The 23,928-nt window shown below is 33.6% G+C and overlaps 2 protein-coding genes across 2 annotated transcripts; one reads left to right on the top strand and one right to left on the bottom strand.

Annotated features, from left to right (window-relative positions):
• Positions 1-3,711: 3,711 nt before the first annotated feature.
• LOC148611371 (galactosylgalactosylxylosylprotein 3-beta-glucuronosyltransferase 2-like) lies at positions 3,712-10,135 on the bottom strand. The gene is made up of 5 exons (XM_088595248.1): positions 10,024-10,135; positions 8,824-9,284; positions 7,282-7,368; positions 5,737-5,940; positions 3,712-4,133 (listed from the first exon to the last, which is right to left on the bottom strand). The coding sequence occupies exons 1-5, from the start codon at positions 10,133-10,135 to the stop codon at positions 4,062-4,064; spliced, it is 936 nt and encodes a 311-aa protein (XP_088451374.1). The 3' UTR covers positions 3,712-4,061.
• A 4,132-nt stretch (positions 10,136-14,267) lies between these two features.
• On the top strand, positions 14,268-23,249 carry LOC148611370 (galactosylgalactosylxylosylprotein 3-beta-glucuronosyltransferase 1-like). The gene is made up of 5 exons (XM_088595247.1): positions 14,268-14,331; positions 16,793-17,502; positions 17,780-17,866; positions 20,105-20,308; positions 21,488-23,249. The coding sequence occupies exons 1-5, from the start codon at positions 14,268-14,270 to the stop codon at positions 21,623-21,625; spliced, it is 1,203 nt and encodes a 400-aa protein (XP_088451373.1). The 3' UTR covers positions 21,626-23,249.
• Positions 23,250-23,928: the final 679 nt, after the last annotated feature.

Below are 23,928 nucleotides of genomic sequence, written 5' to 3'. Positions count from 1 at the left end.
AAGGGGACCTTACTATCTGCATTTGAACCTTAGCGGGGTATGCCAATGGAACTATTTTTCTGCGGTGGTGTTAGAGATAATTACATATGCTAATATGATTTACAAATAAAATTATATAGGCTCTGGTGACTGCTATACCAATTCTAATCTTCGATCTGAATTGATAAAAAAACATCAAGACTGTTTTATTAGAATCGAAATAAATCACGGAAACTCCATTATATAATTGTTTTACACAAACGTGACGACTTTTAATTCAAAATTGTCAACTTTCCTTTCATCTGTGGCAACATCCCTTCAGCACCTGCGTATGGAGTATTCATATTACAACTCATACGTTATGCCAGAGCTTGCCGAAACTACGCAGACTTTTTGTATCGCGTTAGAACTCTAACAAATAGGCTTCTGAAACAGGGTTATGTTGCTACAAGATTGAAGTCATTACTACAGAAGTTTTATGGTCGTCATTATGAACTCGTGAATCGTTGTGGTGGATCCATCTGCACCATGAAAACTGATTTGTTCAACGTGTCATAGTTTTCCTTTCCTCTTTCGTCTACCCCGGACTTGACTTTTTATGAGCAACTCGGCGGGTGTTCCTAGAAAAGCAGAGGACGCTTACCCTACCGGTGCACCTGGTCCATGCTCCAGTTTTTAGTGGAGTCCGAGTTATCATTTGCTTTTGTTACTTTGTATGTATGATTTTAGTTACTTCATGTTCTTTGTTGTGTATGTCTGTTTTCCACGTCTGGTCTTTGTCCCTGGATTACATTCTTTTGATTACCGCTATAACCTTGGTTCCCTTGATTACTCTTTACCATGGGCTGGCTATTTCTGTCGATGTTTAACCCCCTTTCTATTTTATTATTTTTCTACAATGGACTGGCCATTTATGTCGCATTATTTTACCTCGAACGTTGTTACATGGAGGCGGAAATTTTGTGAAAAATCAAGATTTCATGCTAAAAAATATTTTTATCTAATTTTATGGGAGCACACGCTAGGTCCGCCATTATGAATCCAAGCCTGTTCTTAAACGGAGGTTTTGTATGTGTATTTAAATATAACACATTTTCTTGGAGAGACCATATGCCTTAACTTACTCGTTCACCTGAATTTAGTGGTTTTTGTTATTTGTATGAGCTGATGGTATTAAGGTACAACCTATTTTCTTCTTGAAAGTGGGGCAACTGTACAGTGGCAGAATGGGGCCATGGGAAAAAATATTTTTTATGTCGTTCCCACAAGACAGTTATATCGTTCACCCTGGATGCTATGTCTTTCCTACAAAATAGTATGTCATTCCCACTAGACAGTTATTTCGTTCCTTCTAAATATTATGGCATTCCCACAAAGTTATAGTATTCCCACAAAGTTATAGTATTCCCTCAAGATGATATGTCACTCCCACTAAGTAGTTATATCGTTCCCTCAAGACACCGTCATTCCCACAAAATGTTATCTTGTTCCCTTAAGATATTATGTCGTTCCTACAAGAAAGTTATCTAGTTCCCTCAGTATATTATGTTGTTCCCTCAAGACATTATGACGTTCCGTCAAAATCGTATGTCGTTCCCACAAAATACTAGATCGTTCCCTCAATATTTTATGTCGTTTCCCCTAAATTATATTGTCTTGAGGGAACTACATAATATGTTGAGGGAACAAAATATTTTTATGGCCGCATTCTGTCACCGTAGTAATGGAGTGAGTATTGAATCGTAATGTGCTTGCCTCCGCAACTAAAAGTCTAGATATCTTAATTTACCCCCGTCCGTCCGTTCGTCCGTTTAGGGGATACATGTCTTGTTTCTTTATCTTCTTCCACAGTATTTGAGCTACAAATTTGATATTTTGTATGATGTTTATACACTTAATGGAGCTATGCAGGACATAAGGAGTTTAAATTTCTTAAAATATTGTCGAAATTAGATATTGTTGAACTCGGAAATTTCAATATTTCATAGCGTCAATATGGGTCGATTGTAGGGCTATATCCACCACAGTTTTTAAGCTACAGATTTAAAATGTTCTATTATATTTATACACATAATGGAGATTTGTAAGACTAAACAATTTTGATTTTCGAAAAAGTTTTTTTTATTTATTTGAGGATAGTTGGACTTACCAATTTTAACGTACCATAGGGTTACATAGCAAGTTTTTCGAATATCACTTAATTTCCTATATATGCATATATATGCCCATTTTTTATAGAAGACATCGAATGTATGTGAGGGGCATCATTCGTGTAGAAAAAAGACGGGTCGGACTTTTAATGTAAATTGCATGCTTCATTATAGAGAGCAGGCATAGCTTATTTTTGTTCTTTCTATCTATGGCAAAGTGAAGTAAACATTTGTAAAATTTTAAATACTTTTTAGCCCATCTGGCCTAAGGCCATGCGATCTTTTGCCATTACTTGGCGTCCGTCGTAATCTTTCGTTAAATTTTCTTTAAATTGAAAAATCTTCTCCTATGACACCACTCAGTGGATTATAACCAAACATGTTCACCACCATCCTTAGGATATCTACTTTGAAAATTGTGTCGATGATAAAACATGGCCGCTGTTGCCATTTCTAGACCACATGGGTCAAGTCACCAATTTCTACATATATCTAAAAAACTATAAGATATATTGGAAAGTTTCTTTAGCTTGAGGCATTATTGTGTTGAAGTTGTAGGACGACTCTTTGATAGATTTGTTGTCATTGAAAGGCAAAAAATTACGGATTTTTTGTTGTTGCAATTTTTAGCCAATATCTTGTCAACTATAATAGACAGAAAACAACTTTCACATGATGAAATAATCCATATAATTAGGCCTACAAAATTCTCCTTTGGGTCAAGACGACTCTCCGCATCGAATCGATAGAATTTTTGCCCCTGAAAAGCGAAAATTACATTTTGTTTCAGTCATTAGATAATATCTTGAAATCTTTAATAGATGGTGCCTTAAATAAGGCTTGGTTCGTCGCCTGTTTACTTCACACATTACAAATAATGAGTAATGTTTGAAGTAAACAGGCGATTTCAAGATACTGTGAAATATGTAATTTTGACCCTCCTTTTTCTAAAAAAAAATGAAGTCCCATATCTCTTAAACAAAAAATCTAATTTTCTCTAACAAGTATACAGAAAGATTGGATTATGTTGTAAAGCATCCAGCTAAGGCTATAGGGAACATTCATCAGTTCTATACAGTAAAGTAATAAGCAGAATATATACAATGCGTGTTTTTTATAACTTAAAAAGATATACACTAAAGATAAATAATAATATTGCACACCATTCCCAACGACCAAACACAATTTTCCATCTTGTCTCCCTGAAATTTGTCCTTTTGTGTTGTTACACTACTTCCAAAAACCCAGTGCACCCGCTCGATGATATGAATTATTTCCTTTTGCAACAAGACACTACTAAGTTTGTTATTTTGCAACTCCTCGTCACCCCTTTTATGACTTTTGTTTTTTAACAGGCTGACAGACGATGGCATAATGTGTATTATTTAAGTAGCACTCCAGCTAAGAATCATGCAAAATGTGATTCATGGGTAAAAATTAAGCCTATATATTTTTATTATTGATATTTTATTTTGTTTGAATAGCCATAGTTAACAGAAGTTAACACTCAGTTTTCATATAACCGGTGTTCTTAGGAGATAAAAATTGTAATAATGATTTTGATAATTCTGTAAATAACACTAAAATACAATAGAATCTATTGGATTTTCAATGTTGATTATCTCCTAAGAGCAGGCAGATTTGAATGAATAATTACGGTACACATTTCATAGTATAGACCCATAAAACACCTAAATTACAAAAATAAAAATAGGTAGCCTTTTTTGGGGTGCACCACATTTTTCAGATTTTGCATGATTCTTACAAAGCTGCTTAAATGCTTTAACATCCCCAACACTTTCATAAGTTCCAGCGTGATGCACCAGGTGTGAATTTCTGATTCATGTTGGAAAATATAACTCTCTAATGAAAAAAAAAGATATAAAAATGGGTAACACCCGATATTAACACCCACTAGGCACTGAGGCACACTTAAACCGGAAGATCAACACCATTAGTGTATTGCACGACAGGTTCTTTGGTTCTCGTATGCCATACCAATACCTACAAACAGATACAAAAGGTTAAAAAAATTGAGATTGTACAGCGTGTTCAGTAGAGTAGCCAAGGGAACCAAGATTACAGCGGACATGAAAAGAATGCAATCCAGGGATATTGCATGATCAAGATTCGATCGATGTCAACATGCAATCGTTGTACATGCAGTTGTTCAAATCTATTCATTTATTTAGTTTAAACATTTTATTTGTTAAAACAAAGTGGACAAAGAAGTACGTGGGATGAGATAACCCCTCCCCCCGTGCACCACACCCCCACTTATCAACCAAACTATGATTTTCGTTTACCCTTATACCTCCTTTTTACGAATCATTACATCGCAAAAAAAAATAAACTAAAGTATGTTTGTATTTATTTTTTTGGCTACATTTTATACTTCATTGAGGCAAAAAACTTTTAACGTTTGTTTTATTCTTCTAACTTGTTCTTTCTACAAAACAAAGTTCATGTACCAACGTGTAGTCTAATGTCTTAGCTTTACAATGGTATCAAGAAAGTCGCTGTAACACTTAGGATTGGGAGTAAATTAAGGCAAAAATGTACCCCTACCCCATCGAAAAATCGCTTTCATTGATATATTTTTCAATGTCAAAACCATTAGAGTAATTCCAGGGGCTTCACTATTTTTTGCAATTCAGGTACCTTTTCTTTTGTATGGAATACTTTCCATCATTTTCTTTTATAAAACTAAATGAAATTTCAAAATTCTGGAGGTACTGTACATTTCCGCAGATTAAAAGGGTAAAAGTACCTGGCACCGCCTCTTAATGAAAAAAGCTTGATGCTTCAGTAAAAATGACTTTTTTGGTATTTTCTGTTTAGTATAATCACAATCAAATTCTACTGGGCTTCTTTTGATGACTTGTGGCGATTTCCGCAGTCGGAATTTATCCAAAAAAAGCGAAAAATAGGATTGTCGATTTTCACGTAAAAACTCGCATAAATTCGACTCTAAAAGTTATTGCTCAACTAAAACGTCTCAAATGTGGTATCATACGATTTTGATAATTTATTTTTACTACATATCTAAACCACGAAAAACTAATTTTTTAAGAAAGAATTTTCAAAAGATGTTACCCCTACCCCTAGAAAACGTCTCAGTATCAAACAGAATTCTCGCACAGCATAACGACACTGCAAAACTCAAGCTTGTGTATATCCAAACACTTTTAACATCTTAGCTTTCTATCCTAAACGGTCTGGGATACGTTAAACATTGCTTTGGCTCATTAGAAAGCTGAGATGCTACATAAATGTGTTTGAATATACAAAAGCTTGTTGGAAGTAGGGTACTTATTCACTCCTTTCCTAAATAGAGTATGAAAATATATGATTGATTGTTGGGGTTTAACGTCCGAGCAGCAATATTTCAGCTATATTCAGGCGAGATATAAATATACACAAATATAAAGTGCAAGGGCATATGTTTTAACAATATATGTACTATACATTACTAATTAAAATTCAGGAGAGAAATAGTAGTGTTAGGCAGGTAGTGTGTTGGTGACGATCTTCAAAGAAGCAAAACCACACAAAAAAAATCACTTTCATATATAAATCAGACAAGTAATCTATTCATTAAACTTACCTGGGAACAGTTATTGGCTTTTGGTTCCAGATCTTCAAATTTACAACATGATTCTAGAAACTGTGTCTCCTGATATCCAGGATCAAACTTCGGTAAAAAATATAATGTTGGAAGCTCGAAAAGAACGTCGATGTTTAAGGCAAAACCTGCCATATCTAAGGGAAACTTTCTGTATTGTGTGTTCCAGGATTCAACTCTTACTACCTGTAATAAATATAGCTCATATTTTTTTTTTCTGAGAATAGTCCATGGTACGTATTATTTTTATTTAATTAAATTATAAGATATGACTGTTATATTTTTTTCGGTCTATTTGAAATAACCTCAATGCCCGTGGTGCACAAAAGAAAAACAGTTATTTAGTGTGCACCACGTGATTGAGGTTATAAGATATTTTTTATCTCAGTGCTAGTTCTTACAGACGGATTTTAAAAAAGCGACATTTTATTCCAGTTTTGGATCGAGACAAGCAAACAAAAATAATAAGCTCGATGTTGTGTTTCGGTATCGACGATTAAAACTATTTAAGGGGCGATAACTATCAATTTGCAAAAAAGTAACACTCCTTTGTCTCCATTTTAAAAAAAAAAAAGAATTTTAAACTTACTTACATGAGAACCATAACAGGAATAAATTTGGTACATAAAAGGTCTGGGTGTTTAGTTGCAGCGAATCAATGTTATGGGACCTACCTATTTTTTTTTTCAGAAATAGGTGTATTTGAAATCGAAATAACCAATACAAACATATGGAAAAACTGGGTTTTAAAGCGTATATTTTAGCATTCCTTCAATAACGTATCAATGCATTATTTTTTAAACAAAATATAGATAAATTAAAAAAAAAAAAAAAACCTTTTTAACGACAGCGTTACACTCAACTTACTTTTTTGATTTTATTTACCTTGGTGATAATATCAGCAAACAACGAATTAACAAATACTTTATTTATCCTCAGACAGAGGTCAATTCATGACAATTGACATGATATATTGAATATAACTAAGGTAAAAATAAATGTTAAAACTGCATGTCTTATCCACAAAAAATGGCATAGAGGTTTTACTTGGTGTGAGCTTTTGGGATATACGTTTCTTATACTTCACTAAAAGCTGATTTAAAAATTTACTACTTAGAGAAGACAGAGTTCATTCAACTTGTGCCAGCATTTGAGCAATTATGTATAATGAAGGGTAATTCATTCTGTGTCAGATGCGAATGTGTCAAAGAGACAATGATCGAAGAAGCAGTGGCGGATCCGGAGGCGGGATGTAGTGGGGGTGGCTTAACGATAGTTTTTTTTTTATTTAACCCACTCGCTAAAGCTCGGGGGTTGAAATCTAAAATTTAACTTTCTCGAGTGGAGAAATCTTGTAATCCCTTCGAGGCTGAAGAAGAATCACCCTCTCTCTCTCTATATATATATATCCATCACACTATACATTTTTATTGTTTCAACACTTTCTTCACAGATACAATTTCTTTTTCAATGCTAACTCCTCATACCTGATCAGACAGTCTCGTTAAGTGCTATAGCTATACTTACCTTTCCGTTTTCTACAACAGGTCTTTGATACTTCATCCTTGAAACAAAACCGACAGGCCATACTGACAACTTCTTCGTATATCGCATCTGAGAAAAAATAAGAACAAATTGAATGAACTATGTGTGTAACTTTACTGTTATTGTTTGCGAAATCTGCAATACATGAATTTTACGGTGGGGGACGACCATTTGATTTTGAAGCGGAAGGGGGGCTTGAATTTTAAAATAACTATTTTGACTCCGACCTATTTGAAAATAAACATTTTGTTCTCGGAGATAGGAGAAAAAAATAACCTGATCCTTTCAAGTCACTCTGCTTTTACAATAAGAAAATAAATTATTTGATTCGATGCATATATAAGAAATCAGTAATTTAACCGTTAACACGGTGAAAATAAATTAGTCCCTCAATTTCAAATGGTCTTCCCATTAGCTACACAGGAAACTTTTTTTTGTTTTTTTTTTGTTTTTGTTTTTTGTTTTGTTTTGTTTTGTTTTTGTTTTGTTTTGTTTTGTTTTGTTTTGTTTTGTTTTTTTTTTGGGGGGGGGGTGCTACGTCAGTACATGTTGTCTCATACAATGTCTGGAATGGTCGAGTTACGGACTGATACGAAAAACTAGAGGGTCGTATATAAAATAGAGTACACCTTTTACCAAAAAATATACCAATCAAACGCACCTCAATCCATGCCGTAAACAAGTGTGCTGGTCTTCTGAATTCAACATTTTCGTACTGCAGATAAGTAAGTGAATACTTGTTCCTTTTCTAAAATGTTGACGTCACCGGGGGCTGATATTTGATGTATTAATCTTTAAGTATATTATCTAATGGTCAAAGCTCAAGGACTAACATAACCCCCTCTTTAAAGATTGCTCGAAATTTATTAAAATTATCATAAATTTAAAAACATATTTTTTTATTGAACAAGGGATGTAATAATTGCATGTTAAAACCAAAATTGCACCCATCAGCATGGATTGTATGAAATTTTGCAAACTTTTGCGTCTTCCCATTAGCTACACAGGAAACTTGTTTTTGTTTTTTTTTTTGTTTTTTGTTTTTTGTTTTGTTTTGTTTTGTTTTTGTTTTGTTTTGTTTTGTTTTGTTTTGTTTTTTTTTTGGGGGGGGGTGCATCTGCATTTTGAACTTAATATATTGGTTTGTTGTATATCTACAATATCGGTCAACTGCTCTGAATTTGATAATACATATACATGTAAATGGGTATTACATAACTAAACCACTGTATATGGCACAACCACTTGTCTAAAAAAAAATCGACCCCTATACCTTACAATGGTATACCTTACTGCGGTATAGGGGTAAACTTTTTTTCTGAGACAATTGCCTGTGGTATATGGTTATTTATTCTTTTCATTCTGTTCTTTTAGTTCTGAACATTTAGTTCTGTTCATTCTTCTTCGCCTTTTAGTTTACAAGTATTTATAAGGAGGCCGAGAAGCTGTAATAACATGAGATGGCAAGACTTACAAATGTGTGCAATATAACACTGAAAAATAAATACTTATATAATAACTTGCCTCTTCAAAAATTCTTAAATCATAGGAGTTGTCGTCGTCGGCAAAGTATACCACTCCTTTCGTCAAGTAACGATCAACATGTAGTCGTATCCAATGCAGGCCTAAATTTCTTTGATGGATACCCTTCAAATATCGTGACACCTTGTAGTACTTTGAGGCATGCATATAAGTGTGTTGTATGCCCGACATGCTCAATAGATCTTTAATGGCTTTTCTGGTCGAGTTTCCATCCTCCACGATAATCCAGTGAATGTGTTTGACATGTCTAAGTGTGTTGGATAACCGTGTCATGTCCGCCAGCTGTGTCAAACGCTGGTAGGTTGGTGTTATGATGAATATTGTAGGTGTCTGGGTATCTGTTTTTATGTGCTCTTGATGTATAAGAATGTTTTTCTGTTTAACTAAGTATCTGTCATTGAAAATTGTTTCGTCCTTTCCTCCTTTTGCGGACCATGAAATTCCTGGTATAATATATGTTCAGAACTCATTTTAGTTTACTTGATAATAAAACTTCAATCGAAATAAGCATAATGTATGTGTCTTAAAGTTTCTAGTAACTGTTGTTCAACATTCATGCAACAATTTACCAATTAAAATTAAAAAATAACGTATGCTTCAGTTGCGGATCCAGAGGGTGCAGGGGTTGGCATACCCCCTTGTTATTGGAATATTTGTCATACTCATGCATGAAATTGGCAAAGAATTGCAAATAATACCGTAGCATCCTTTTTTTCTAAGGTACCCCGGCTGGTAGCCCCCCTTTTCAAAGTGTCTGGATCCGACTCTTTGCTAAAGGTAAACTGTTAACCACAGCCGACAACAAGAAATTACAACTTTTTTAAATCATCGAAAACCTCCGATTAACGGAAGGTGAACCTATTGTATTGGACAAGTCCTTAAGGTATGTAATATATGATTTACATGCATTTTGTACCAGGAAGATAATACTAAACATAAACCCATGTAGTCGCATGTTTATAAGAAGGCATATCGATTTTACTTATTCTTTTTGGAAGCGAGAGTACTAGTTGTACGCAATATACAATATAGGTTCGATGAATACATATATAGATAAAACTCATGGATTTCCCATTTAACCGTGTCAAAACCTATTATTCAATATTCTATGCCAAAAACAATAAGTAAAACATACAATTAATTAAAAAGATAAAAATAATGAAAACACCCTATTTTACATACCGTTAATATCTCTCTGGAGAACCAATGTAGACAATGCCATGAAAATCAACAAAACTGCCAAAACATTCTTAGTTCTCTCCAAACTATTATTCCAAGGAACATGGAGAAACATATTTAGATTTAAAGTGGACATGTTTTGACCATCAGGTCGGCTTTATATGACTTTTAAATGACACGTTTTCGGTAGAATATTTATGTGATAACACGTAAGTTATGAGATTTAAACTCCAATATTTTCGTTTAATTTTATTTTACAAAGATATGTAGCTTTTGAAATGGATTATAGGATTTACTGCCTGAAGCACAATACCTAAGACAAACTTTTAAATGATTTATCCGACTCTTAGTTTTTACATCATTTTTATTCCGATTGATGTACCATTACGCCACACTTATTGCTTAGGTTCAATATTGGTGACTTTTAAAGGTTACTATATATTTGTAAACTACGTCGATAAAAATAACAAAGAAAATCAAAAACAAATATACAAACGAACAAAATAAAAACCAACTTCGCTTTTGTCATTTTGTGTGTTTATTGTAAAATGTGCATTGTAGAATTAGGGGTAACCATGGTTACTTAAGCAAAATCCACAGCTCAAAATTCGGGAGACGAAGTAAAACAACAAGATAGAAACAAAAGCAAAAATTAAAATAAAAATTAAAAGAACATGCAAAAAACGAAAAGTTAGTTTAGCAATCTGGACTTCCAAAGAGAGGTTCAGGTGGATCAGTAGGGTAACTGTCCATTGCTCCGCTAGAAACACACTAATTTTGTTATGGTTACAAGTGAGAAAAATATTAAAGTAGATGTTAGTTCATAATTTTCATTTTGGCTCGACCATTTGTAAGATCTCAGTGAACATGTGCGAATTGGCATCGATTTGAACTAAACAAATGTTTTCATGTAAAACTTCAGCAAAAAGTGATACATCTTCAAATTTTAAGTCCGACTCCTACAAACGTTGTAGAAAAAGTTTGTCAGTCACTTAAATATATATGTCATCATATTTAAAATGTTGTTTTCCATAAATTTTGTCTGCTGGGCGTGTTTTAAATGGTCGACATTAAAGAGCTTTACACGCAATTTAAAGTTTGAGTTAACTGTTCTTTCTAATGGAGTGAAAATTTAATGTTCCGAGGGCGTCATTCGATCGAACGAATGTATTGTTTAGGTACACAGAATCGACGGTCAAGAAATAGGATTGTTCGTGACGGAAAAATACAACTATCAAACTACTATTTCGATGCCAATATTTTCCCTAGGTCTAGTTTACATCCCTTGATTAACGAAAAAAAAACGTTTTTTCCCTACCGTAGGTTTATCCAATTTTTGTGGAAAGATGTGTTTTCATTTTTTACTAGTTTAAAAAAATGTCAATCTATATTACAAGACCATGATAATTATGCTCAAGTTTCGACGATCATTGATAGGGTGACAGGATTTGATTATAATCAAAATACATCTTAATTGCAATACCATTCGTCTTGTAGAAATAGAATGACGAGGAAAATGATAACTACTCATCCGGACTACTGTTGTCTCATACAATGTCTGGAATGGTCGAGTTACGGACTGATACGAAAAACTAGAGGGTCGTATATAAAATAGAGTACACCTTTTACCAAAAAATATACCAATCAAACGCACCTCAATCCATGCCGTAAACAAGTGTGCTGGTCTTCTGAATTCAACATTTTCGTACTGCAGATAAGTAAGTGAATACTTGTTCCTTTTCTAAAATGTTGACGTCACCGGGGGCTGATATTTGATGTATTAATCTTTAAGTATATTATCTAATGGTCAAAGCTCAAGGACTAACATAACCCCCTCTTTAAAGATTGCTCGAAATTTATTAAAATTATCATAAATTTAAAAACATATTTTTTTATTGAACAAGGGATGTAATAATTGCATGTTAAAACCAAAATTGCACCCATCAGCATGGATTGTATGAAATTTTGCAAACTTTTGCGTTTAAACTCGTAAATGCAAAACATCACAATTGCTTTTTCGTCTTATCACAAAGACCTCCATGTGTTGCATTTAAACGCAATACAATAGTGTTGGTTTGCAATATTTTTGATGGACCGAAAAAGCGAACATGTACGTATGAAACCGATACTCACATGGAGCTTATAAATAGTAGCTAGGTTTATGTATATGTTACATGTATTATGTGTGTGTGTGTATTTTTCCAAGGACAGCATCGGGTTTAAAAAGCGACAGGGGAAGGGAACAATTTAAAGGATTAATGATGACGTGTGACTTGTGTTTGTTGTTGACAAGAATTATAACTTTACAGCGTCCGATAATTGGTAAGGCGTCATGTACGTCTGTTATCTGAAGAAAACAATGCCTGATTTTGTTGCGACCCTTATTTGTAGAGGGAATATTAAATTTTGTGAATACAGAAAAATTAACAATAACTTATAAATACCTAGATAGGCGTGCCGGGTGTACGCCTTCCCCCTTCCCCTTAATATAAGAAAACAAATGCAAGAAATCTAAAGACTTGCTGTTTCACCAGCTTTACCCCCTCAAAAAATTTATTGCCTCCCTTCGCTCGGCCTTTAATTCCCCTAAACTGAAATTCTTGATCCGCCCAAGGAAATAATGATATAATGACATTTTTTTTTAACCGAAAGTGATTTTGCCGAAACCCCCTTTTGGACAGATTCTATATTTTACTGGTCGCCCCCTGTACACTTTGTAGTTAAAGTATGATATCCAATTGTTCGCTCAATCAGACTGAAATTTACCACGAACAAACGATCAACGATCATTATCTTTAATTCCTGAAGTGGTTGTGTTTACTGACCATAATGATATGCCCTTTGATTTTTGTGTATTGTAGTTATTTGGGTGGGTGGTATTATATTGGTATATACTATTTATACAAGTTCTTAAAAACATTTAATATTCTTGAAGATTAAATAAATTTATTACATTTCAATTTATGTTGTTAATTTAGTATCTAAATATAGGACGTTATATGATTGATTTTGTTTCCAGACAAGGAAATTACTGGCTTTTAACATTGACATCTTATTCGCCGTGTAAACTGGCCCAAAACAGGTTATTTCGTGTAACTTAATATAAATAAAACATTTTTTATATTATATATATAAAATTATTTGTCATCAAACCGTTATTTTTGGGGGGATTGTTGCGGACCAATCGACATTTTCGGCATCACGTTACCAAACCAGGTTATACAAAATATAAACTGGTCAGTCCAAATGATTGGAACACTGAAGATAGTACTGTGCATAGTCAATAGTTAGTCCCAGTGGTCGGAACACTGAGCATACATGTACATGTAGTACCGTAGTCAGTCTGAACATAATAATCTAGTCAGTAATCAGTTCAAATGATCGGAACACTGAAGATAGTACAGCATTCTAATCTAGTCAGTAATCCATCGCAGTGATTGGAACACTGAAGAGAGTGCAACATTCAAATCTGGTCGGTAATCAGTCTCAATGATCGGAACACTGAGGATAGTACAACATTCTAATTCTAGTTAGTAATCAGTCCAAATGGTCGGAACACTGAAGATGGTACAACATTCTAATCGAGTCAGTAATTAGTCCAATGATCGGAACACAGAACATACCGGCAGTACGGCAGTCAATAATCAGTCCAAGTGATCGGAACACTGGAAATTCTAATATAGTCAGTAATCAGTTTCAGTGATCGATCCTCTTAAATGGGAAGTGTGTCCACAGGTAACTATGATCATATTCATGTAATAAAGACGAACTTTTTCACTTTAACATTCGCATGCTTTTGAAAATGTCTCTTGCAGAAGATAACGAAGTTAATAGAATACAGTCGTTAATTTTCCAGGGAGAATGAAAAAAAAATGGACCAAATTGGTTTAACCAAGTAGTCACGAACAAAAATCATTTTTATCATTACATAACTTTGTGTAGAACTTTCTATTCCTTAAAACTCGGAAGAAACTAATTCTATATTCAAAACGGCAATATTCAAAGAACAGTAAGTTAAAATTAAAGTAAAAAAAGATAGTGGATGAAAGTAAAAGTAAGGACGCCACAATGAGAACGATGACCAGGATATCCACAATCCACAATGAGAACGATGACCAGGATATCCACAGTCCACAATGAGAACGATGATCAGGATATCCACAATCCACAATGAGAACGATGACCAGGATATCCACAATCCACAATGAGAACGATGACCAGGATATCCACAGTCCACAATGAGAACGATGATCAGGATATCCACAGTCCACAATGAGAACGATGACCAGGATGTCCACAATGAGAACGATGGTCAGGATATCCACAATCCACAATGAGAACGATGACCAGGATATCCACAGTCCACAATGAGAACGATGACCAGGATGTCCACAATGAGAACGATGATCAGGATATCCACAATCCACAATGAGAACGATGATCAGGATATTCACAATCCATAAAAATAATATACACTGGAACTAAAGGATGAATGAGCGACCCGGACTCCACTTTAAACTGGGAGTATGTAAAATATTAAAGTAAAACTATTTGCATTTTTATTGGAGATAGCAACTTATGTGGATGTAAGAAATAAAATAAAGTATTGTATATTGAAGCTGTCATTAGCTACGATAGCGTAACCCTCCATCCACATGCATTCTCGTGGTATGAAGCCAATCATACTATGATATTAAACTTTAAAATTATATTCACATTGCAAAGTGTTCCTGCTGTGTGGTATAATGAAAACTTCCGGGCTACAGTGTTTGTACAGAACGATGATCAGAATATCCACAATCCACAATGAGAACGATGATCAGGATATTCACAATCCATAAAAATAATATACACTGGAACTAAAGGATGAATGAGCGACCCGGACTCCACTTTAAACTGGGAGTATGTAAAATATTAAAGTAAAACTATTTGCATTTTTATTGGAGATAGCAACTTATGTGGATGTAAGAAATAAAATAAAGTATTGTATATTGAAGCTGTCATTAGCTACGATAGCGTAACCCTCCATCCACATGCATTCTCGTGGTATGAAGCCAATCATACTATGATATTAAACTTTAAAATTATATTCACATTGCAAAGTGTTCCTGCTGTGTGGTATAATGAAAACTTCCGGGCTACAGTGTTTGTACAGAACGAAGTAGAAAACGTGTTATTTACAATGGATTCGTAAATGCAAAAGCGAAAGAAAAAAAAGAAAAAAGACCCAGGCGATATCAGTATATTGATTTTTCCCCATCAATCAAATAAAATCTATAGTATTTGTTGAAAACCTTTCAAGCCATTATCATGCGTTTAACTTGTATAACAAGTCAAGGTCATTGACTGGATTGTTCACTTGGTTTAAAATATTTATAAAGAGAATTTTAGGGAATCATTATTTCGCATGTTATTTCATGAATTAGTGTCGTAGTAATCAACCTGTTCAATGAGATCACAACTTTGAGTACGTCATGTTTGACAATTTTAATATGTAGGCACAACAATCTTAAGAGATAGTATGTGAAATCAATTTTATTATTTCTTGTCGTTAAAACACAATATTTAAAGAAAATCCAATGAAGATGTTGTAATTCTTTTAACATTTACTATTCTTATTTGTTGAATCGCTGATATTTAAACAGCGTAATCCTAATATCTAGTAAAAACAATAGGACACTTAGGGAACGAGTGTAGCAATCAAGTCATACCCAGATGTTGCTCGAAAAGGAAATATGGCATCAAAACTAAGACTTATAGCTACTGTTGTGTCGATTCTGATTATCATTTATTTTTGTATGTTTGTATTGCTGTTCAAGACGGGTAAGTTGTAGAAATTGAGTTTTTATTATCATTTTTGATCATTTAATTTTTGAAGATCTAATACAGGACGAAGTCCTCATTATGGTATTTAATGCGAAATAAAGTCATAGTTTGAAAGCACAGAAAGTCTCTGATACAATCACGAAAGAAAGTGCTTCGATGACATTGCTTGATATTTCATTATATAGGAAACCGAAACGGCTCACTGATTCAGAAAAAAAAATGACTTCCCTTCTTCAAATGCGACGCCTACGTATCGTGTAAAGAATATTCTCAGACCGTCCGATCAACCTTCATGGGAAATACAGTTTCAAAAGCAAAAATCTTGTTAATCATTTTCTGTTATTTTTTACCATACCGTCAATGTATTCGTTATCGCAACTAGTACTAAATTTCCAGTCGAATGTTTTTGTTATATACATATTTCTCCGTATCACCTCGTACATGTACCCAATATTACCAAAATTGTTGACTTGTGGTGTGAAGTTATATGGCAATTTTTGTTTGCCTCATGATTTTGTAATTTGTGTCATTGACACATTTTTTCATATATTGAAGAATTATTTTATTGTATTTTTTTTTGTCATGCTAATCGATGCAACCAACCAACGATGGGACAGTATGCACATCACAAATTGCGGAGCGGTGTGTGAAAAAACGTAAATTGTCGCAAAGTTTGTTATGTTTGCATAACTTGGTAAATAATTGAAGAGCAATTTAATTCAATTTCTAAATCAAATCTAAATCAAAAACTATCTCGTTCTTAAACGTTTAGTTTAGGACTATTTTTTTATTGCGGACTGTGGGCAAATAATGACGTCATATTTCCATATTTGATTCCACAGTATAGCATGGGTTGCCCAAAGATAATCAATTATCCAGATGACTTTTAGAAATCAAATACATAATGTTAAGTCGTATACCTAAGTGTATTTGTTTCACATTGAAGGGCAAACTACAGAAAGTCCTGACAATGACAAACTAAACCACGAGGCGAGTTTAAGGCGTGATAGAATTGAATTATACACTGACCATGTTATCCAGAGGAATTACAGATCAATCAGTGATAACAATGGCGTAGTAGAAGTGAATAGCGAGGAATTCGGCGCCGGCGATCATCAAAATGTGAAAGAAAAAGTGACAAAACCAAAGAGCAATCAGGACAATTTAAATAAAAATGGAAATGAAATCAAGTATGGGAAGTCCATGGAAAAAAATAGAACAGTCAAACGTTTGCCCGGGCATGACACACAGCAGCAGTATAGACCCAGGGAGGGAAGTGATATCATATGTAATAATAACACCAAAGAGAAGTTACCGGTAATATACGTAATTACCCCGACGTACAAACGATTGAATCAAATACCAGAACTAACAAGGTTGTCGAATACATTGAAAAACGTTCCGTCTATTCATTGGATCGTTGTAGAAGAAGGAGAAAAGATATTGTCCGAGGTCAACAACCTATTATCGACCTCGGGAATACATTTCACTTACATAAGTGCCAAACCATATAAAAACGTATCTAGTAGCCTTAAGGGGATTCATCAAAGAAATAAAGCAATATTTTGGTTGAGGAAAAATATAGATCTTTCAAAAAATGGCGTGGTGTACTTCGCAGATGATGATAATACTTATACACTGAAGCTTTTTGATGAGGTAATACATGTATATATACTTTAAAATACGTTCTGAAAAGAAATCGTGGGGACATGGAGAAAATGTCAAGCTTCCATATAAATGATTAACATTGTACACACATTGGCTTTTAAATGTAAATTATATACATTTTTCAACGTATGAAAAGGATAAAAAAATGTTAAAGACTGTTTCCGTTACACTTTTTTATAAGAAATATTTAAATGTAAGGGAAATCATAGAAATAACAATAATTAATGCGTTTTTTTTAAATACGTTCATATGTTTTTGTTTACAGATGCGTTATACAAGAAAAGTCTCAGTTTGGCCCGTAGGTTTTGTTTCTGGAAGAAAATACCAAACACCTGTTGTCAAAAATGGGAAGGTATTTATATTTTAAAAAATTGCTTAAGTCTGAGAAATTTCTTAGCTGTTTGTGACGCCATCGATTTCAAAGAATTTGATTGAAGTTGCCATGTAAGTTAAGAAAAATCTCAGACTTCAATCTGGGACCAGGATAACAAAATAAACAAAACTTTTATTATCAGAGGTAGACGTAGAAAATAATAGCAGCGATAAAACCTATACTGCTACCACACTCTCCAAAGAAGAGATTGTGGAAAACCATAAATCTGTGCTATCCTCTTTTGGTCTTTCTACCAAGGACGATGATTGTGATTTACCGTCTATGTACTGGATTCCTAAACTCCACACGAATTCATACAAACAACGTTTCATAGCTGGATCTGCAAAATGTATCACCAAACCTCTTTCAAAACTTTTAACTTCTATACTCACAACTGTCAAAGAGGGTCTGCAGTCCTACCACAACACTTGTTACTCCCGTAGTGGTATTAATTCAATGTGGATCCTGAAAATTCGAAAGGTCTCTTGGAGACAATCAGTTCAAGACTATTATCTGAATATAATAGCATTAAAACCTATGATTTTTCAACACTGTATACTTCTATTCCCCATAGTCAGTTAAAATCCCGACTTAAAAACATTATACATCATTGTTTTCCCAAAAAAGATGGTACACCTAGATACAAATATATAGTTCTTGGTAGAGATTCCTCATACTTTGTGAGAAATAATTCCCAATCATCTTCCAAATATACAGAGGAAGATGTTTACAAAATGCTGGAATTCTTAATCGATGTCCAGAGTGGTGGACGTGTTTTTCAACAAACGGTCGGCATTCCAATGGGAACAAATTGTGCTCCTTTACTTGCTGACTTATTCCTTCACTCTTATTAGGCTGACTTTATTGCTGATCTGATCCGAAAGAAAGAATATCGTTTGGTTAGATCCTTTAATCTCAGTGTTCGCTATATAGATGACGTATTATCTTTAAACAATCCTAATTTCGAGGATTTGATACATCGCGTCTACCCCAAAGAACTTGAGATAAAGAATACTACAGACACTGTGAAGTCAGCCTCATATTTTGACCTACACTTAAAAATCGACGATAAAGGAAAACTATTGATCAAACTTTACGACAAACGTGATGACTTTTCATTCAGAATTGTCAATTTTCCTTTCATATATGGCAACATCCCTTCAGCGACTGCGTATTGAGTGTTCATATCACAACTCATACGTTATGACAGAGCTTGCCGAAACTATGCAGACTTTTTATATCGCGCTAGAACTCTAACAAATAGGCTTCTTTGCTACAAGATTGAAGTCATCACTACAGAAGTTATATGGTCGTCATCATGAACTCGTGGATCGCTATGGTGTATCCATCTGCACCATGAAAAGTGATTTATTCAACGGGTCATAGTTTCCCTTTCCTCGTTTGTCTACCGCGGACTTGACTTTTTATGAGCAAATAGGCGGGTGTTTCTAGAAAAGCAGAGAACGCTTACCCTACCGGTGCACATGGTCCATGTCCCCAGTTTTTAGTGGAGTCCGAGTTGCTCATTTGCTTTTGTTATTTTGTGTGTATGATTTTAGTTACTTTATGTTCTTTGTTGTGTATGTCTGTTCCCCATGTCTGGTGTTTGTCCCTGGATTACATTCTTTTGATTGCCGCTATAACATTGGTTCCCTTGATTACTCTTTCAACAAGTTCAATTAAAAAAAACAAATAGCACGAGCTCAGTAAAACGTGCATATGAATATGTTGTCCATGTTTTATTATTGATAGCGTACATGTATGTGTATTAATTTATAGTCCAGTTTTTTTTATATTCTAAAACGAATTAAAGATAGCATGTGATCTCGAACACATTATATAAATTACATTGATTGCATCATGAACGTATTGTTTTGAATTTCTCTTCATTATTGATAAAGAAATACTTTAAAGACATGTGAGGTAATTCTGAAGTTGACAATATAGCAAAATCTAGGATTTGAAATCAGTTTTGCAATAAAATGGGCCATTTAATTAGCTAAATATTTCGAAGGGATGATACCTTATACATATGATATACATTTTTTTGTAAAAAGCGTTTCTACGTTGACTTTGCGGATTTAGTGAAAAGACTTCTGATATACCTGTAGCCCTGTCATATAATATACGATACGTACCGTGGAAAATTATTAACAACTAATAATTGACAACTCTCATTGTCAGTTTTAGATCATAACTTTAATTTATACCTTTCAGATTGTAAAATTCGATGCATGGAATGCTGAACACAGAAAATTTGCCGTAGATATGGCTGGTTTTGCTTTGAATACAAAACTGTTTCATTATAATCCTCATCTCTACTTCTGGAAAACTTTTAAAATTGGACTTCAGGAAACTTCGTTTCTAGAGATTTGTTGTCGGTTGAAAGACCTTGAACCTAAAGCTAATGGCTGCACAAAGGTAACAATTTTTAAGTCGCTTATATTATTAGCATCTTCTTGCACTCGTAATTTCAGTACTGTACATTCGCATATGATTTGCATAATTATATATTACTACATCACCTTATTTAGCAGAGTAGGAGCCATAGAACCGCCATTTTTAGCTTAATTCGAGATCAAAATGTACCTATTTTAATACCATACACATGCGTTCTACGTTTGTTTATTACTTCTATAAGGGCGGGAAGTTTACATTAAAAGATTGAAATGATCGGTTAGCATTGTACTTCCTGTAATATAGCTGAGAAACGCTTAGTCTCAGAGTTATCACAATTACGAAGTCACCCGATTGTGAGCATATCGCAACCTCGCTTGAGTTCGTACCATTTCGGACTAACTCGGAGTTTGCCGATCTTAGCCGATTGACGAACTTATGTGTTCAACAAAGTTCATAAGCTTTATTTTAAAGTCGGTACATATAAAACATTACAACACAAGCTCTAACGAGCAAACCGACATGAGCTTTTAAAATCGACACAATATGTTCTAAAATGTCAAGTAATTTTTTTCGAAAAAAAGAATACACTTATTATGCTCGTGATCTAAAATGTTCGATGTCAAAAGATGTGAAATGGAAAAGAACATGAATGTATATGATCAATCATCATCCTTGCATAGTCGCCCTTAAATCGACCTATAAATCTTCAAGTTTCAGCTACATTTGTAGCTCACTGAAATTTGTGATTTTTTTTTTTATAAATTCTGAACAAAGTCCATACATATATCTACGCCAGGGTTTATGGTAAAGATGAGAAAATCACTGAAGAGCATTAAATTGGTCTGGATGATGAAAGCAAGCCAAAATCAGTGGCATAGAATATTTGACGATTAGTGACTTTGAAGACTTCAGTCTTTGATTTATATACATAACTTGATTAGTGATTGTCAGACTCACCCCTTATTTATGTTTCTTTTATTTCGTGTCCACTGGTGATACTTGGTTTTGTACAACTTTGTAACTTTTTCACGATGATAGGACAATTTATTTTGTACTATTTGGGGCAATAACTTTTTACTTATGATTGTGCAAAAGTCATGTGAAATAATCTTGCTTTTATGAAACGAATGTTCATGTAATAAAATGTGGGTGGCGCTTAAATTTCAATGGCATTTAATTTCGTTCATATTTGTTTTCCAGGTTCTTGTTTGGCATACAAAGGCAAAGGACCCAATTATCAAACATACCAGCTACAACGATACTGATCCATCACCAGTCATTGAGAGAAAAGTTGAAACAAAAAAAATTGAATATGAGGAAATCCAAACTTCAAACTAGATAACAAAAAAGTACCGTCTTTTTGAAGGTGTCTAGTCCTAAAACAATTCGCTAGCCTAAAAAGGTTAGATAGAGGGTAAATAAAATGATTTGTATGTTAAGTTTCCTTAATATGTCATCTTATTTTTTTCTTTAATCGTCCAAGTCACGACCACTAATTTTAAAGTGGTCCGAACCTCAATGCTTCATTCCCACCTCACCTTTATATAAGTTTTTTATGTACATATGTGCATGGTCTAGTATTGCCGTTAAATTAAAATACATACGTTAAACTTCATACTGTAGGAGAGTGAAAAAAGGACATTTAAAAGAATATTATCTAGTCTTAATGATGTTCGCTGGTTATGTCAGCCATTTTTGTCAGATTTTCAGACTCCTTTGGTTTTATCCATTTCATACCATTATTACTTTTTTTGCCCAGTGACTCCCACTTTTCTTTTCATTATTTCATTTAACATACCTTAAAATGTCATTTTGGACGTTTTTATTAAATCCTTGTTATTACTTAAGTGGTTTCGATAGTTAAAACCGACTAAGACAAAACCTACGGAAAATCTAGAGAAATCCTTTTCCACATAAAAATTCAAATACTTATATCTCAAAAAAAGAGCACACTGACCCATCTGTTTTGTCTCCCTATATTGTTCTAGCATGAAAGATCAAAAGATTTAAAAGCCCTTTGACATCCTTGTTATTTCCAAATCCTTTAGAGAAATGGTAACTGCCGATTGTTTCTTACCATTGTTGGTGTATTAAGGCCTTTACAGTTATCTTACTATACAAAAAGAGGTGTACAAATGTATTATTTCATGTTTCTTCCAATGTGAAATTGGATGTTCAGTTGAAAGATTTTTGTTGCCTTATACATGTATACTGAAGTTGAATACTAGCGATGGCATTAGTTTACATGTACATCGAGAATTTTTTTTTGTCGACATTCAATAGTTCGGACAATTCAAATGAATAAGTCATCTATATAGGTAATACTAACTGCAACTATAATTGAAACCTGACATGGACCATGCAACCAAAATAAAATAGACCAAAAATAAACACTGTCCATAGTCTTTGTACATCTATAGCTTCAACATATCAAAGAACCCAAAGAATACACTTTCCAATGGTATTAGAAGAAGTTAGTTTTGACTCAATTGGGGACCTACTAGAAAACTTCTTATATATATTTATTTAAGACTTTTGGGTGTTCAATTTTGACAATAATCGATGTCTATCCTAGCCATTTTTTTCTCTTTTTTATGAAACAACATATAAAAACAAACTCCATTGAAATGGTCAAGAATTAAGTTTCCATGCATACACCGTTAAATGAAGAGCATAAAAGTGTTCTAACACAAAGAATGAAAGGTTATAGCATCACATTTATTTTCGTTATACAATGAATATCGTTCGTTCATATTTTAAACGCAATTCGAGTTATCTTTCTTAGAATGTCATACATTCAAGCATATTTACGTAGATTCAACCGAAATCCAGACCAAGAATGATTTCTCTTAGCAAGTTCCAATTTCATATACAATCGATATAATTTTAATCTCAAAAAGTGGCTAACGAATGACTGGTTGTGTTATTGTTTCTGAATTAAAAATAAAGTGAATTTTATGTGTTATTGACTTACGTTATTTCTTCTATAATTACTGTTACGCCTTCGGTTCTTAAAGAATTCGGACAAACTTACATCAACAATTGCTGTCATCAATGAACAGATGATATAGTGAGAATTGTCTCCTCGCGAAATTTCCGTCCAAAAACGGGGGTATTTCATTCTTTGAAAAATCATATTGATAAAGTATGGCTCTCATGTTTTAATATTCTTTCAGATGAATTTGTTTATATGAACTCATGCTATAGATCAGCTCTTACGAGTTTAATAAACAGTTGAAATGTACAAATCACGTATATAATTAAGCTAAGCTTTTAATGACTAATGACAATCACATTCTTTGTTATAAACTTAAATAACTATTATAAAATAAGCAGACATTCTTTGAAATGGTTTGATTCTTACTCATCGAACACTGAAAATAAGTATTGGAAAAAAGTATATCAAGCCCAGAATCAGGGCCCTTAAGCTTAAGATCAATTTTGTGACCATCAATTTGTATATTATTTATAAATTATTTACCCTTCGAAAACACCGCATCTGAAATTAATACAGAAATTGATGACGCTACTGTATAGTCTGAATAAAACAAAAAAAAAAAAAGGAAATCAAGGGAAATTTGATTGATAATAGTCCAATATCAATTGTAGGACTGGTGTAATTAAAATAAATGTGGATTTAA

The sequence above is a fragment of the Perna viridis genome, chromosome 7, assembly GCF_037379345.1.
Source record: "Perna viridis isolate PV_CMFRI_1.1 ecotype Kerala chromosome 7, ASM3737934v1, whole genome shotgun sequence".
NCBI classification, from domain to species: Eukaryota; Metazoa; Mollusca; class Bivalvia; order Mytilida; family Mytilidae; genus Perna; species Perna viridis.
The sequence above is the reverse complement of the archived record's forward strand: the minus strand, read 5'-3'. Positions and strand labels throughout refer to the sequence as shown.